The 14,959-nt window shown below is 48.2% G+C and overlaps 2 protein-coding genes across 2 annotated transcripts; one reads left to right on the top strand and one right to left on the bottom strand.

The window, feature by feature from the left end:
- Positions 1 to 9,871: 9,871 nt before the first annotated feature.
- On the bottom strand, positions 9,872 to 11,177 carry LOC123055710 (uncharacterized). The gene is made up of 3 exons (XM_044479609.1): positions 11,171 to 11,177; positions 10,515 to 10,797; positions 9,872 to 10,226 (listed from the first exon to the last, which is right to left on the bottom strand). Exons 1-3 carry the CDS (start codon positions 11,175 to 11,177, stop codon positions 10,175 to 10,177), a joined length of 342 nt encoding a protein of 113 aa, XP_044335544.1. The 3' UTR covers positions 9,872 to 10,174.
- On the top strand, positions 11,106 to 12,454 carry LOC123049017 (probable carboxylesterase 18). Its single transcript, XM_044472023.1, has one exon. The coding sequence runs from the start codon at positions 11,336 to 11,338 to the stop codon at positions 12,380 to 12,382; it is 1,047 nt and encodes a 348-aa protein (XP_044327958.1). The 5' UTR covers positions 11,106 to 11,335; the 3' UTR covers positions 12,383 to 12,454.
- The last annotated feature ends 2,505 nt before the right edge of the window (positions 12,455 to 14,959 follow it).

Genomic DNA, 14,959 nt, shown 5'->3' with positions numbered 1-14,959 from the left:
AACTATGCACCGTTGCGAAGGTTCGTTGTTTCGAAGCACCACGTGATGATCGGGTGTGATAGATTCTAACGTTCGAATACAACGGGTGTTGACGAGCCTAGCATGTACAGACATGGCCTCGGAACACATGCGAAACACTTAGGTTGACTTGACGAGCCTAGCATGTACAGACATGGCCTCAGAACACAAGAGACCGAAAGGTCGAACATGAGTCGTATAGTAGATACGATCAACATGGAGATGTTCACCGATGATGACTAGTCCGTCTCACGTGATGATCAGACACGGCCTAGTTTGACTCGGATCATGTATCACTTAGATGACTAGAGGGATGTCTATCTGAGTGGAAGTTCATTAACAGATGAACTTAATTATCATGAACATAGTCAAAAGGTCTTTACAAATTTGTCATAGCTTGCGCTTTAGTTCTACTGTTTAAGATATGTTCCTAGAGAAAATTTAGTTGAAAGTTGATAGTACCAATTATGCGGACTGGGTCCGTAAACTGAGGATTGTCCTCATTGCTGCACAGAAGGCTTATATCCTTAATGCACCGCTCGGTGTGCTGAACATCAGCGTCGTCTGTAGATGTTGCGAAACATCTAACATACACGTTTTGATGACTACGTGATAGTTCAGTGCGTAATGCTAACGGTTTAGAATTGTGGCACCAAAGACGTTTTGAAACGTCGCAGAACATATGAGATGTTCCAAAGACTGAAATTGGGATTTCAGACTGGTGCCCACGTCAAGAGGTATGAGACCTCTGACAAGTTTCTTAAGCCTGCAAACTAAGGGAGAAAAGCTCAATCGTTGAGCATGTGCTCAGATTGTCTGAGTGCCACAATCGCTTGAATCGAGTGGGAGTTAATCTTCCAGATGAGATAGTGATGGTTCTCCATAGTCACTGCCACCAAGCTATTAGAGCTTCGTGATGAACTATAACATATCAGGGATAAACATGATGATCCTTGAGCAACTCGCGATGTTTGACACCGCGAAAGTAGAAATCAAGTAGGAGCATCAATTGTTGATGGTTAGTAAAACCACTAGTTTCCAGAAGGGCAAGGGCAAAAGGGATACTTCATGAAACAGCAAATCATTTGCTGCTCTAGTGGAGAATCCCAAGGTTGAACCCAAACCCGAGACTAAGTGCTTCTGTAATGAGGGGAACGGTCACTGAAGCAAAACTACCCTAGATACTTGGTAGATGAGAAGGCAGGCAAGGTCGACAGAAGTATATTGGATATACATTATATGAATGTGTACTTTACTAGTACTCCTAGCAGCACCAGGGTGTTAGATACCGGTTCGGTTGCTAAGTGTTAGTAACTCGAAATAAAAGCTGCGGAATAAACGGAGACTAGCTAAAGGTGAGATGACGATATGTGTTGGAAGTGTTTCCAAGGTTGATGTGATCAAGCATCGCATGCTCCCTCTACCATCGAGATTGGTGTTGAACCTAAATAATTGTTATTTGGTGTTTGCGTTGAGCATAAACATGATTGGATTATGTTTATCGCAATACGGTTATTCATTTAAGGAGAATAATGGTTACTCTGTTTATTTGAATAATACATTCAATGGTCTTGCACCTAAAATGAATCTCGATCGCAGTGATACACATGTTCGTGCCAAAAGATATAAGATAGTAATGATAGTACCACATACTTGTGGCACTGCCATTTGAGTCATATTGGTATAGAACGCATGAAGAAGCTCCATGTAGATGGATCTTTGGACTCACTCGTTTTTTGAAAAGATTGAGACATGCGAACCATGTCTATTGGTATATATGCATGAAGAAACTCCATGCAGATGGATCGTTTGGACTCACTTGATTTTGAATCACTTGAGACATGCAAATCATACCACATGGGCAAGATGACTGAAAGGCCTCGTTTTCAGCAAGATGGAACAAGAGAGCAACTTGTTGGAAGTAATACATTTTGATGTATGCAGTCCAATGAGTGCTGAGGCATGCAGTGGATATCGTTATGTTCTTACTTCACAGATGATTTGAGTAGATGCTGAGTGTATTTACTTGATGAAACACAAGTCTGAATTATTGAAAGGTTCAAGTAATTTCAGAGTGAAGTTGAAGATCGTCGTGACAAGAGGATAAAATGTCTATGATATGATCATAGAGATATCTAAGTTACGAGTTTGGCACACAATTAAGACATTGTGGAAAGTGTTTCACAATTAATACCACCTGGAACACCACAGTGTGATGGTGTGTCCGAACATCATAACTGCACCCTATTGGATATGGTGCATACCATGATGTCTCTTATCGAATTACCACTATCGTTTATGGGTTAGGCATTAGAGACAACCGCATTCACTTTAAAAGGGGCACCACGCAATTCCGTTGAGACGACACCGCTTAGAGAAACCTAAATTGTCGTTTCTTAAAAGTTTGAGGCTGCGATGCTTATGTGAAAAAGTTTCAGGCTGATAAGCTCGAACTCAAAGCGGATAAATGCATCTTCATAGAATACCCAAAACAGTTGGGTATACCTCCTATTTCAGATCTGGAAGCAAAAGTAATTGCTTCTAGAAACAGTTCCTTTCTCAAGGAAAAGTTTCTCTCGAAAGAATTGAGTGGGAGGATGGTGGAAACTTGATGAGGTTATTGAACCATAACTTCAACTAGTGTGTAGCAGGGCACAGGAAGTTGTTCCTGTGGCACCTACACCAATTGAAGTGGAAGCTTATGATAGTGATCATGAAACTTCGGATCAAGTCACTACCAAACCTCGTAGGATGACGAGGATGCGTGCTACTTCGGAGTGGTACGTGATCCTGTCTTAGAAGTCATGTTCCTAGACAACAATGAACCTATGAGCTGTGGAGAAGCGATGGTGGGCCCGGATTCCGACGAATGGCTCGAGGCCATGAAATCCGAGATAGAATCCATGTATCAGAACAAAGCATGGACTTTGGTGAACTTGCCCGATGATTGGCAAGCCATTGAGATAAATGGATCTTTAAGAAGAAGACGGACGTGAACGGTAATGTTACCGTCTATGAAGCTCGACTTGTGGCAAAGAGTATTTTCACAAGTTCAAGGAGTTGACTACGATGAGATTTTCTCATCCGTAGCGATGCTTAAGTCCGTCGGAATCATGTTAGCATTAGCTGCATTTATGAAATCTGGCAGATGGATGTCAAAAACAAGTTTCCTTACCAATTTTCGTAAGGAAAGGTTGTATGTGATACAATCAGAAAGGTTTTGTCGATCCTAAGGATGCTAAAAGGTATGCTAGCTCCAGCGATCCTTCCATGGACTAGAGCAAGCATCTCGGAGTCAGAATATACGCTTTGATGGAGTGATCAAAGTTTTTGGGTTTATACAAAGTTTGTTAGAAACTTGTATTTACAATAAAGTGAGTGGGAGCGCTACAACATTTCTGATAAGTATATGTGAATGACATATTGTTGATCCGAAATGATGTAAAATTTCTGGAAAGCATAAAGGGTTGTTTGAAAGGAGTTTTTTCAAAGGAAGACCTGGATAAAGCTGCTTACATATTGGGCATCAAGATCTATAGAGATAGATCAAGACGCCTGATGATACTTTCAAAGAACGCACACCTTGACATGATTTTGAAAGAGTTCAAAATAGATCAGCAAAGAAGGAGTTCTTAGTTGTGTTACAAGATGTGAGTATTGAGTAAGACTCAAGACCTGACCACAGCAGAAGAGAGAGAAAGGACGAAGGTCGTCCCCTATGCTTTAGACGTAGGCTCTACAGTATGCTATGCTGTGTACCGCACATGAAGTGTGCCTTGCCATGAGTTGGTCAAGGGGTACAATAGTGATCCGGGAATGGATCACATGACAGCAGTCGAACTTATCCTTAGCATCTAGTGGACTAAGGAATTTTCTCGATTATGGAGGTGAAAAGGAGTTCGTCGTAAAGGGTTACGTCGATGCGAACTTTGACACTAATCCGGATGACGCTGAGTAGTAAACCGGATTCGTATAGTAGAGCAGTTATTTGAAATGGCTCCAAGTAGCGCGTAGTAGCATCCACAAGATGACATAGATATTCGTAAAGCACACATGGATCTGAAAGGTTCAGACCCGTTAACTAATAACCTCTCTCACAAGCATAACATGATCAAACCAGAACTCATTGAGTGTTAATCACATAGTGATGTGAACTAGATTGTTGACTCTAGTAAACTCTTTGGATGTTGGTCACATGGTGATGTGACCTATGAGTGTTAATCACATGGTGATGTGAACTAGATTATTGAATCTAGTGCAAGTGGGAGACTGTTGGAAATATGCCCTAGAGGCAATAATAAATTGGTTATTATTATATTTCCTTGTTCATATTAATCGTTTATTATCCAGGCTAGAATTGTATTGATAGGAAACTCAGATACATGTGTGGATACATAGACAACACCATGTCCCTAGTAAGCCTCTAGTTGACTAGCTCGTTGATCAATAGATGGTTACGGTTTCCTGACCATGAACATTGGATGTCGTTGATAACGGGATCACATCATTAGGAGAATGATGTGATGGACAAGACCCAATCCTAAGCCTAGCACAAGATCGTGTAGTTCATTTGCTAAGAGCTTTTCTAATGTCAAGTATCATTTCCTTAGACCATGAGATTGTGCAACTCCCGGATACCGTAGGAATGCTTTGGGTGTACCAAACGTCACAACGTAACTGGGTGGCTATAAAGGTGCACTACAGGTATCTCCGAAAGTGTCTGTTGGGTTGGCACGAATCGAGACTGGGATTTGTCACTCCGTGTAAACGGAGAGGTATCTCTGGGCCCACTCGGTAGGACATCATCATTATGTGCACAATGTGACCAAGGAGTTGATCACGGGATGATGTGTTACGGAACGAGTAAAGGGACTAGCCGGTAACGAGATTGAACAAGGTATCGGGATACCGACGATCGAATCTCGGGCAAGTAACATACCGATAGACAAAGGGAATTGTATACGGGATTGATTGAATCCCCGACATCGTGGTTCATCCGATGAGATCATCGAGGAGCATGTGGGAGCCAACATGGGTATCCAGATCCCGCTGTTGGTTATTGACCGGAAAGTCGTCTCGGTCATGTCTGCGTGTCTTCCGAACCCGTAGGGTCTACACACTTAAGGATCGGTGACGCTAGGGTTGTAGAGATATTAGTATGCGGTAACCCGAAAGTTGTTCGGAGTCCCGGATGAGATCCCGGACGTCACGAGGAGTTCCGGAATGGTCCGGAGGTGAAGAATTATATATAGGAAGTCCAGTTTCGGCCACCGGGAAAGTTTTGGGGGTTATCGGTATTGTACCGGGACCACCGGAAGGGTCCCGGGGGTCCACCGGGTGGGGCCACCTATCCCAGAAGGGCCCCATGGGCTGAAGTGGGAGGGGAACCATCCCCTAGTGGGCTGGTGCTCCCCCCATGGGCCTCCCCCTGCGCCTAGGGTTGGAAACCCTGGGGGTGGGGGGCACCCCACCTGGCTTGGGGGCAAGTTTCCCCCCTTGGCCGCCCCCCTTGTAGATGGGATCTCCAGGGCCGGCGCCCCCCCAGGGGGCCTATATATAGTGGGGGGAGGGAGGGCAGCAGCACCCTAGCCCCTGGCGCCTCCCTCTCCCTCCCGTGACACCTCTCCCTCCTGTTAGTGCTTGGCAAAGCCCTGCCGGGATCCCCGCTACTTCCACCACCACGCCGTCGTGCTGCTGGATCTCCATCAACCTCTCCTCCCTCCTTGCTGGATCAAGAAGGAGGAGACGTCGCTGCTCCGTACGTGTGTTGAACGCGGAGGTGCCGTCCGTTCGGCGCTAGGATCATCGGTGATTTGGATCACGACGAGTACGACTCCATCAACCCCGTTCTCTTGAACGCTTCCGCTCGCGATCTACAAGGGTATGTAGATGCACTCCTTCCCTCTCGTTGCTAGTAAACTCCATAGATTGATCTTGATGATGCGTAGAAAATTTTGAATTTCTGCTACGTTCCCCAACAAAAAAGGGGCCTGCTGTACTGCGATTTGAAGCTCGATGGTTACGAGAGGCAAAATTTCAGGATGTGGTGCAGGAAGCATGGGTTTCTTCGGACTCTGGTGTGCTAGGAGGTGACCTTGCAGCTCGGCTATCGCATGTTCATGAGCATCTCCATAGATGGGATAGAACTGTACTGAAGAAAAGCTCAAAGAACTTAAAGAAAGTACAGAAGGAACTAGAACAGGTTGCTAGGGGCGTGTTGTCCCCGGAGAATGTTACCCGGCAGAGAGAGCTCACAGAGGAAATTGAAAAATTACTTCAGTTAGAGGAGATACACTGGGGTCAGAGATGCGGCTTGGACTGGCTGAAATTCGGTGACAAAAATACTCAATATTTTCAACAGTACGGCTCGGCCAGGAAGAAGAGAAATTGTATAAAGAGGTTGATGAATGAACAGGGAGCTTGGCAGGAAGGTACTGCCTACCTGAACCCAAATATTTCAGATTATTTTGTTGGGCTTTTTATGTCGGAAATTGACGAGCCGGACCCCGGGCTGTTAGAAAAAGTCATGCCGCGTGTGACAGTTGAGATGAATGAAGCATTTCCGAGGCCTTATATGGCGGAGGAAGTCAAGAGAGCTCTGTTCTCTATTGGTGATCTAAAAGCTCCAGGTACGGACGGTCTCCACGCCATTTTCTTTAAGAAATGTTGGCACGTATTGGGGGATGTATTAACTGCTGAAGTCTTAAGTGCAATCAATAACAAAATAATCCCAGAAGGATGGAATGATACAGTCATTATCTTGATCCCTAAAGTGGATGAACCAGAAAGAATTTCTCAGTATAGGCCGATTAGTCTCTGCAACGTACTTTACAAGGTGATCTAAAAAATGATTGCTTTTGGCATTAAGTCTTGCCTTGATGAAATATTTCTCCCGTTCAAAGTGCTTTTGTCCCGGGCTGTCTTATTACGGATAATATTCTGCTAGCCTATGAGTGCTTACATACTATAAAGAATTAAAAGAAAGGGAAGGTGTGCTATTGTGCGGTAAAACTGGACATGCACAAAGCGTATGATCGATTAGAGTGGAGGTTCTTGGAGAAAATGATGTTAAAGTTGGGTTTCCATGAAGAGATTGTGCAACTCATAATGGCGTGTGTGACATCTGTTAAATACAAAGTAAGATACAATGATCAAGAGACAAAATGGTTTATTCCTATGAGGGGGCTCCGTCAAGGGGATCCCTTATCACATTATTTATTTCTCATGTGTGCAGAAGGTTTGTCTAGTGCTTTGGCTCATAAAGAGGAGGTTCGTGGCATTGAAGGAGTCCGGGTGTGCAGAAATGCACCATCAGTATCACCTTTACTTTTTGCGGATGATTCCCTAATCCTTATGAAGGCGGATATGACTAATGCAACCTCGTTGAGTCCGGTATTGGAGGAATATTGTGCTAGCTCTGGTCAGTTGATGAGTGTGGGAAAGAGTAGTATCTTTTTTAGTCCCAATGTGAATGTTCATGTAAGAGCTGACATGTGTGCAGAACTTAATATCATGACTGAAGCAGTCTCAGATATGTATCTTGGGCTCCTTACTATGGTAGGCCTGGATAGAAGTGATAGCTTTACCAACCTTGTCGAGAGGATGGTGAACAGGTTGAAGGGGTGGAAGGAAAAAAATCTTGTCCATGGGTGGCAAGGAGATCCTACCGAAGGCAGTTATACAATCCATCCCTGTATATGCAATGGCTGTTTTCAAAATCCCCCCCAAAAATATGCAAAGAGATCACCGATGCCATGGCAGCGTTTTGGGGGGGTGACACTGAGGAAGAGAAGAAAATGCATTGGCTAGCTTGGTGGCGGATGTGCCTACCAAAGGAGAAAGGAGGTATGGGATTCAGAGACCTACATGCTTTTAATTTGGCAATGTTGTCCAAACAGAGTTGGAGGATGATCACCCATCCAGAAACCCTATGTGCAAGAGTTCTTAGAGCAAAGTACTTTCCAGATGGCAGTTTGCTCAAGGCGGGCCCAAAAAATGGCTCTTCATTTACATGGCAAAGCATAGTGGCGGGGTTGCAAACTTTCAGAAGGGGACATATTTGGACACTCGGTACAGGGGAGAAAATAAATATATGGGAGGATCATTGGATCCCGAGCAGCCCAACAAGGATGGTGTATACTCCCTCCGTTTCTTTTTAGTCTGCATATAAGATTTGGTCAAAGTCAAACTTTGTTAACTTTCACTAAGTTTATAGAAAAATATATTAAGATTCACAATATGAAATCAATATTGTTAGATGCATCATGAAATTAGTTTTCATACCATATAGCTTTAGTATTATAGATGTTCATATTTTTTTCTATAAATTTGGTCAAACTTTACAAAATTTGACTTTGACCAAATTTTATATGTAAACTAAAAAGAAACGGAGGGAGTACAAGGAAAGGGAACGTTTTATTGAAAACAGTGGATGAACTAATTGATCCATATTCAGGAAGCTGGGACGAGTCCTTGATTAGGAATATATTCCTCCCAATGGATGCGGTCTCGGAATTCCTTTATGACAACACCTCACGGAGGACTTTGTGGCTTGGCATCGAACTAAATCATATGTGTTTTCTGTATGTTCTGCATACTACACAGAATGGGAACATCAATTTGGCTCCCGCATGGTGAGCACCGAAGGCCCTCCAACGGTGAACCCAGTGTGGTCAATTATATGGAAGCTGAAAGTACCAAGTAAGATCAAAATTTATATGTGGCGAGCACTACGTGGAGTGATCCTGGGCATGGGAGTTCTTGCTCACAGACACATAAAGGTATCTCCACAATGCCCTATCTGTCGGGAGTGGGTCGCGGACATTCGGCATCTGTTATTCACATGTAGTAGGGCGAGGAAAGTGTGGAAGGCACTTGGCCTTATGGATGAAATAGAGAAATCTCTCCTTGTGGATCGGTCTGGCTCAGTTGTTTTGGAGGAGATTCTAAGGTGGCCAGTTCAGAGATCACCAATACTAGGTCACCTGGGTCTCCAAGAAGTAGTTACGGTTGGTGCATGGTATATTTGGTGGGAACGTAGGGAAGCAAAGAAGGGTGCTACTGTCAAGAATCCCATCAGTTCAGCATTCTCAATTCATGCAATTGCATCAAATCATATTGGTCAGATTCCAGAAAATATTACTTTTTCTGAGCGATGGGTGAAACAGACACCAGGATCGTACAAGGTAAACACAGATGCTTCTTTTTTTGAAGATGGCTCAGGAGCGATCACTGCTATTATCAGAGACTCTCGAGGACATGCAGTAGCGGGGGCTACAGAGCTCTTCGCTCATGCTCATGATGTTGCTTCAGCGGAAGTGCTAGCACTACGGCGTGGCTTGTTGCTGGCAGTGAGAAAAACTGCTCAAGGGTGAATATAGAATCGGACTACCTAGAAATTATAGAAGCATGCAATGGTGAGAAGGAAATTAGAGCACCATACTCAGCATTATTAGCTGATTGTTTTCAAGTGGCTCATGAAATACCAACCGTGAAGTTCATGTACTGTCCTAGGGAAGCAAATACATTGGCACACTTTGTAGCTAGACATGCGTATGATATGCAGTTAGAGTTCTCCTGGGAGGATGAGCCTCTAGATTTTTTATTACCGCATGTAACGAAGGATGTAACTTTTTCAGTTATGCAATAAAGTGCCAATAGATTTCAAAAAAAAAGGTGAGGGAGAGAAGATTAGTTGGGCAAGACCCCGTAGGCCTTGTTTGATAGGAAGGGATTGTAGAGGTTTTGGGAGGGGGGGGGGGGGTTCAGGGGATTTGGTGAATCCCCCTCTTCCACCCAATCCCCTCAAAACCCCTTGAATCCTCAAAACCCTTCCTTTCACAATCCTCTTTGTTTAAAATTTCTATTTGGTAGAAAGGGTTTGTCATGTTGACATAACATTGTGTAGAACATTTAAAAATCCAATCTTTACAATGTAACCCTTATATCCTTGCTGCAGAATTGAACTACGATGATAGAATTAGCAGCCAGTTGATCGACCAACTTTGCTAACATCCTACAATACGTACTAAATAGGCCCATTATGGGTGACATGCACTGATGTCTTGTCGACCATTGAGATGAGGGATTGCTTCTCCATCAATTAGGTCGGGGACGTCACCACAACCCAACAAGTCCTCCTCCTTTGCATCAACTACTAACGAATCTTGACATCTCCGGCAATGGACATTTGAAACATGGATTCTCTCCTAACAAATATGCAGAGCACTCATCCATTTCAAATAAATGAAATAAACATCTCATTCTATAGAAACACAATATTGCTACAAACTGTCAATCCTCCTAGATCCCTCAGACCATCACCATCACTATCAGAAAATCACGGCAATCTCGTCGGGTGGTGTTAGGGTCGATGAGTGACTAGAAGAGGACAACGTTCTTGGCGAGCTCGCCGGCGTCGATGACTTACCACCGGGGACAGGGTTAGGACGGAGGCGGGCAGAGGAGGGGGGAGGGGGGAGGCGGAGATGGCTTACCACAGGACAGTATGCTGGAGGAGCAACGCCGGCGTTGGGCAGAGTCGGGCGGCGTCGGGGCGTCGGGTGGTGTCGGGGCGTCGGGCGGCGGCGTGGGGGCTCCTCCTCTCGCCGGCGGGGCTCTTCCCCTCGGTGGCGGTGGCGGGGCTCTTCCCCTCGGTGGTGACGGCGGCGGCGTCTCTTCCTCTCGCTGGCGGCGTGTGATGGGACGAGCGATTCCCTGAGTCGCTAGACGAGGGTTTCGAGTCGCGTGGTTTCGCATGGATTGGCCCATACAAACCCCCTGTACCAAATGGGCCAACGTGGTTTCTGGGGGTTTCTGGCCCACGCGAGGAAAATCGCCTCGAAACCCCCTCAACCCACTCGCGCCAAATGAGGCCGTAAGATTAGAGGGTGTTTGTTTCCGGGGACTTATTAGTTTAGGAACTTAAAAAAGCCCAAGTCCCATCTAAACTAAACAGGAGGGACTTATAGGGACTTAAAGTGGGCATTTGAGACTTATGAAATAAGACTCTCAAGGAGAGTCTTATAGGTACTTATAGTTGTAATATGGTCTTATAGAGACTTATAAGTCTCAGGAACCAAACAGATAAAGACTTTTTAGGAACTTGGAATTTATAAGTTGGGATTAAAAAAAGTCTTTAAGACTTATGAACCAAACATGGTCTTAGTTGGCAAATGCAAGCTTGACACTGAGCTTGAGATTGTTCAGTTCCTCCCTGCGCCAATAGAGTACAGTACAAGAAACACTCGGTGTCCGCTCGTAAACCTTATCACCACCAACTCCAAGGGGCACCCGGACGGCCGGAAACTGAGGAGAGATGGCGTCGTCGGATTCTCCGCCGCCGGGGAAGCCCCCTCTGCCGTGGCGGGTGCGCCTGCTCGTGGGCGCAGCCTCATTCCTACACTCCGCGTCCCTCCGCGCCGACGGCACCGTCAACCGCTCCCTCCTCTCCCTGTTCGAACGCACCGTCCCGCCTAGCCCCGCACCCGATGCCGCCGGCGTTTCGTCCACCGACCACGCCGTCTCCAGCCACCTGCGCGTCCGCCTGTTCGTCCCAGCGCCCGCCGCTAGCGGCAGCCAGCTGCCAATGGTTGTGTATTTCCACGGCGGCGGCTTCGTGTTCCACTCCGTGGCGACGGCCCAGTTCGACGCCCTGTGCCGCCGCCTCGCCGCGTCCATCCCGGCCGTCGTCGCCTCCGTGGACTACCGCCTCGCGCCCGAGCACCGCGCCCCTTCCGCCTACGACGACGGGGAGGCGGCGCTCCGCTGGGCACTCGCCGGCGCCGGGGGCGCCTTGCCGTCTCCCCCCACCGCCGTCTTCGTCGCCGGGGATAGCGCGGGCGGCAACGTCGCCCACCACGTCGCCGCGCGCCTGCAGCGCGACGTGGCCGGGTTGGTCCTGCTGCAGCCGTTCTTCGGCGGCGAGGCGCGGACAGCGTCGGAGCAGCGGCTCTTCCACGCGCCGTTCGGGTCGCCGGAGCGGCTGGCCTGGCTGTGGCGCGCGTTCCTGCCGCCGGGCGCCACGCGGGACCACGAGTCGGCCAACGTGCCGGACGCGATCCAGCGCGACGGTGCCACCGCCGCGGGGAGGTGGCGCGCGTTCCCGCCGACGCTGGTGTGCGTGGGCGGGTGGGACGTGCACCAGGACAGGCAGAGGGCGTACGCGAACGCGCTGCGAGCCGCCGGCGCCGAGGAGGTCCGCGTCGCGGAGTTCCCCGACGCCATCCACGCGTTCTACCTCTTCGAGGGCCTCGCGGACAGCCAGAGGCTGCTGGCCGACGTGGCCGAGTTCGTGAACAGGCGGGCCGCCGAACACCTCGACGCGCCAGTGAACGACCAGTGTCCACTGTCCACTGGTTCGTAGTTGGTTTGCAGTTCAGTCAGTGTGAGTGTGTGACTGATCTTTAAAAAAAAATGGTAAGTGTTGATTCTTCGAGCTGTGATGCGTGTGACGACGGAACTTGAGGGCACATGCGATGTACTCATGACGAACATGCCTGGTTCCCAGTGATTGTCTGGCTGATTGCATTGCATGGCACGGGGTGGATCGTGTGAACGAGTTGTTCGTTGATTCTGAGAAACAGGGAATTGGACGCAAGCGTCGACAGCGCGATGAACGGCATTCATGGCGCAAACAGGGCCGTGTTTGGCGGCGTTCCTGTCACGGAGCAGGCAGCCAGGCACGAGAGGTTCTCGCCCATGCGAACTTAGACAGTAATGGAGCGACGACGCTGACAGATCCACTGTACGTTGGCCCCCGATTTGGCGAGTGCCAGCATGGGCCGAGCATCTTGAGCAGTTGAGCTAACAGTCTCTGCTGGAATATCTGAAGAGAATGACACACCGCCCGTCACACCATATCCAGCCGGAGCATTCTGGACGCCCGCTTCTGGCCGCCGCGCGCTGGCCCCGCGCCTTGTCGTGGCCATGCGCCAGTGCACCGCCCCAGTGCCAGAGCGCGCGCCCGTGTCCCGGCAGGCCGGCACAGAGCACGCGTGTGCGCAGTGGCAGCACCGGCACGATGCTGTGTCCGTCCGTGGCTGTGCGATGAGCTGTTTTTCATTGTCAGGCATTAGGATTTGAATCAACTTCAGATGCATCAAGAATTCAACATAGGATATATAAAAAAATCTCTGCTAAGTGGCTGTCATGAGTTCCTGGCCGGCGATAGCAGCTTGCAGCATCAAGCACCGGAAAAGGAGGCCGACATTTATTCGCAACAGAAGCCTGTTTAGCTGCTGACTGAACTGAAGGTGGCCGGGGCTTCCGGCCGGAGACATTTGCCTTTCCAACGATACGAGGGTCCAGACCAGCTTTACGCCTCCAAAAGAGAGAGACGCCAGCGGCCTCCTTCCATGATGATCCCTTTCTCTGGTGAAAAGCTCGCCGTGTTTTCCCCCGAACATTCATATGATTTCGTTCCGCTTTTCGCCTGTATCAGGCTGTGAGTTGATTAAGCTAATCCACGAGTTCTTGTTCCCGGAGGCAGCATGATAATGCACGAGCCTTTTGTGTGTGACCAGCCTGACTGCATGATTGATTGGCTATTTGATTTGATCAGACTTAGCTGATCCACCAGACAAACAAATCTGACCAACCAACACACGCATAGCCGTACCGAAACACACACCAGAACATCACGCATTGATCACGACATGCCACACAATTTCTTCACAGCTTCAACCGGACTTTTTAAACCCCTCTCATATGCCAGGGCGATCCGCACTACTCGGTCACGATTTTCTTGACCCAGACGGACCCCTCAAATGACCCTCAAACGTACGGGCTGACCAGCACATCCATATCCAGCCCAAATATAGGGTGGATATGGGCGCCCGGACGCGCCTGTCACGTCAAACCCGACAACCCGACTTCACCTCAAATTGCATCAAATCCCCCCCCCCCCCCCTTCCTGAGTTGTCGGATCCATTTGCTCTCTCCTCTCTTCTTCCTCCTCCGTATCGTCCGGCTCGCAGCTCCACCGCCGCGCCCGCTCCGCAACCGTTCCCAGGTTCTCCGCCGCCAGCTCCGGAAGAGCGCTCCCGTCCTCGCTACAGGGGACGTTGTCGCCAGCCCGGACGCCACCGTGGTACGTTCAGCAACTCTCCGGCTCCGCCTTGCGCTTGATGTGTTCGACACATTGACCGACCGGAATTATTGTGATTTTGTAAGGTAAATGATGGAAACCGATGTTTCGTCGGACGAGGAGTATGGACCAACGGAGCTTGACCAAATGATTGAAGATGAGTTCTTCGATCCGTCAGATTCGGACGAAGAAGTGAACATGATCATGCTCAAGCATGCAAGAGGAAATGGACCGGTAAGTGGAGCATATTCTCAACTTCAAGGGCTCAATCAAAGGGAGAAGAGTGATCAACCGGGACAGGGTGTCCAAAGCAAAGCTACTGCACAATGACTACTTTGCTCCCACACCTGCTTCCCCGGATGATCCATGGTTTTGTCGTTGTTTTCGCATGCGGAAATATTGTTTTTGCGCATCATGGAGGGAGTGGAGGCACACGACGACTACTTCAAGCTGAGAAGGGATTGGTGCGGCCAACTCTCTTTCTCAGCCAAGCAGAGGTGCACGGCTGCTTTGAGGATGCTTGCACTTGGTACTGCTGCAGATGCCGTTGGTGAGATGTCCAGGATGGGGGAGGCACATGCCTCAAGACTACTGTCAAATTTGCTCGCGCGGTGGTTGAGGTGTTTGGATCGAAGTATCTCAGAGAACCAAATGCGCAGGACATGGAGAAGATGTTTGGCTATTGGAGGAGGCAAGGGGGTTTTCCAGGAATGCTCGAATCAATTGATTGTATGCGTTGGCAGTGGAAAAACTGCCCCAAAGGTTTGCAGGAAATGTATCAAGGTCACACCAGAGAGGCCACCATCATACTAGAAGCAATGGCATCACATGACTTATGAATTTGGCATGCTTTCT

This window comes from Triticum aestivum, chromosome 2D (assembly GCF_018294505.1).
Source record: "Triticum aestivum cultivar Chinese Spring chromosome 2D, IWGSC CS RefSeq v2.1, whole genome shotgun sequence".
Lineage (NCBI taxonomy): Eukaryota > Viridiplantae > Streptophyta > Magnoliopsida > Poales > Poaceae > Triticum > Triticum aestivum.
This window is presented reverse-complemented; position numbering and strand designations above follow the sequence as displayed.

Bases quoted from the DNA above. Each gene is read 5' to 3' on its own strand.
- LOC123055710 (XM_044479609.1), bottom strand. The intron at 10,227-10,514 runs GTAAGCCATCTC...CATATTTGTTAG, and splicing joins CTCCAGCATACTGTCCTGTG to GAGAGAATCCATGTTTCAAA.
- LOC123049017 (XM_044472023.1), top strand. From the start codon at position 11,336: ATGGCGTCGTCGGATTCTCCGCCGCCGGGGAAGCCCCCTCTGCCGTGG.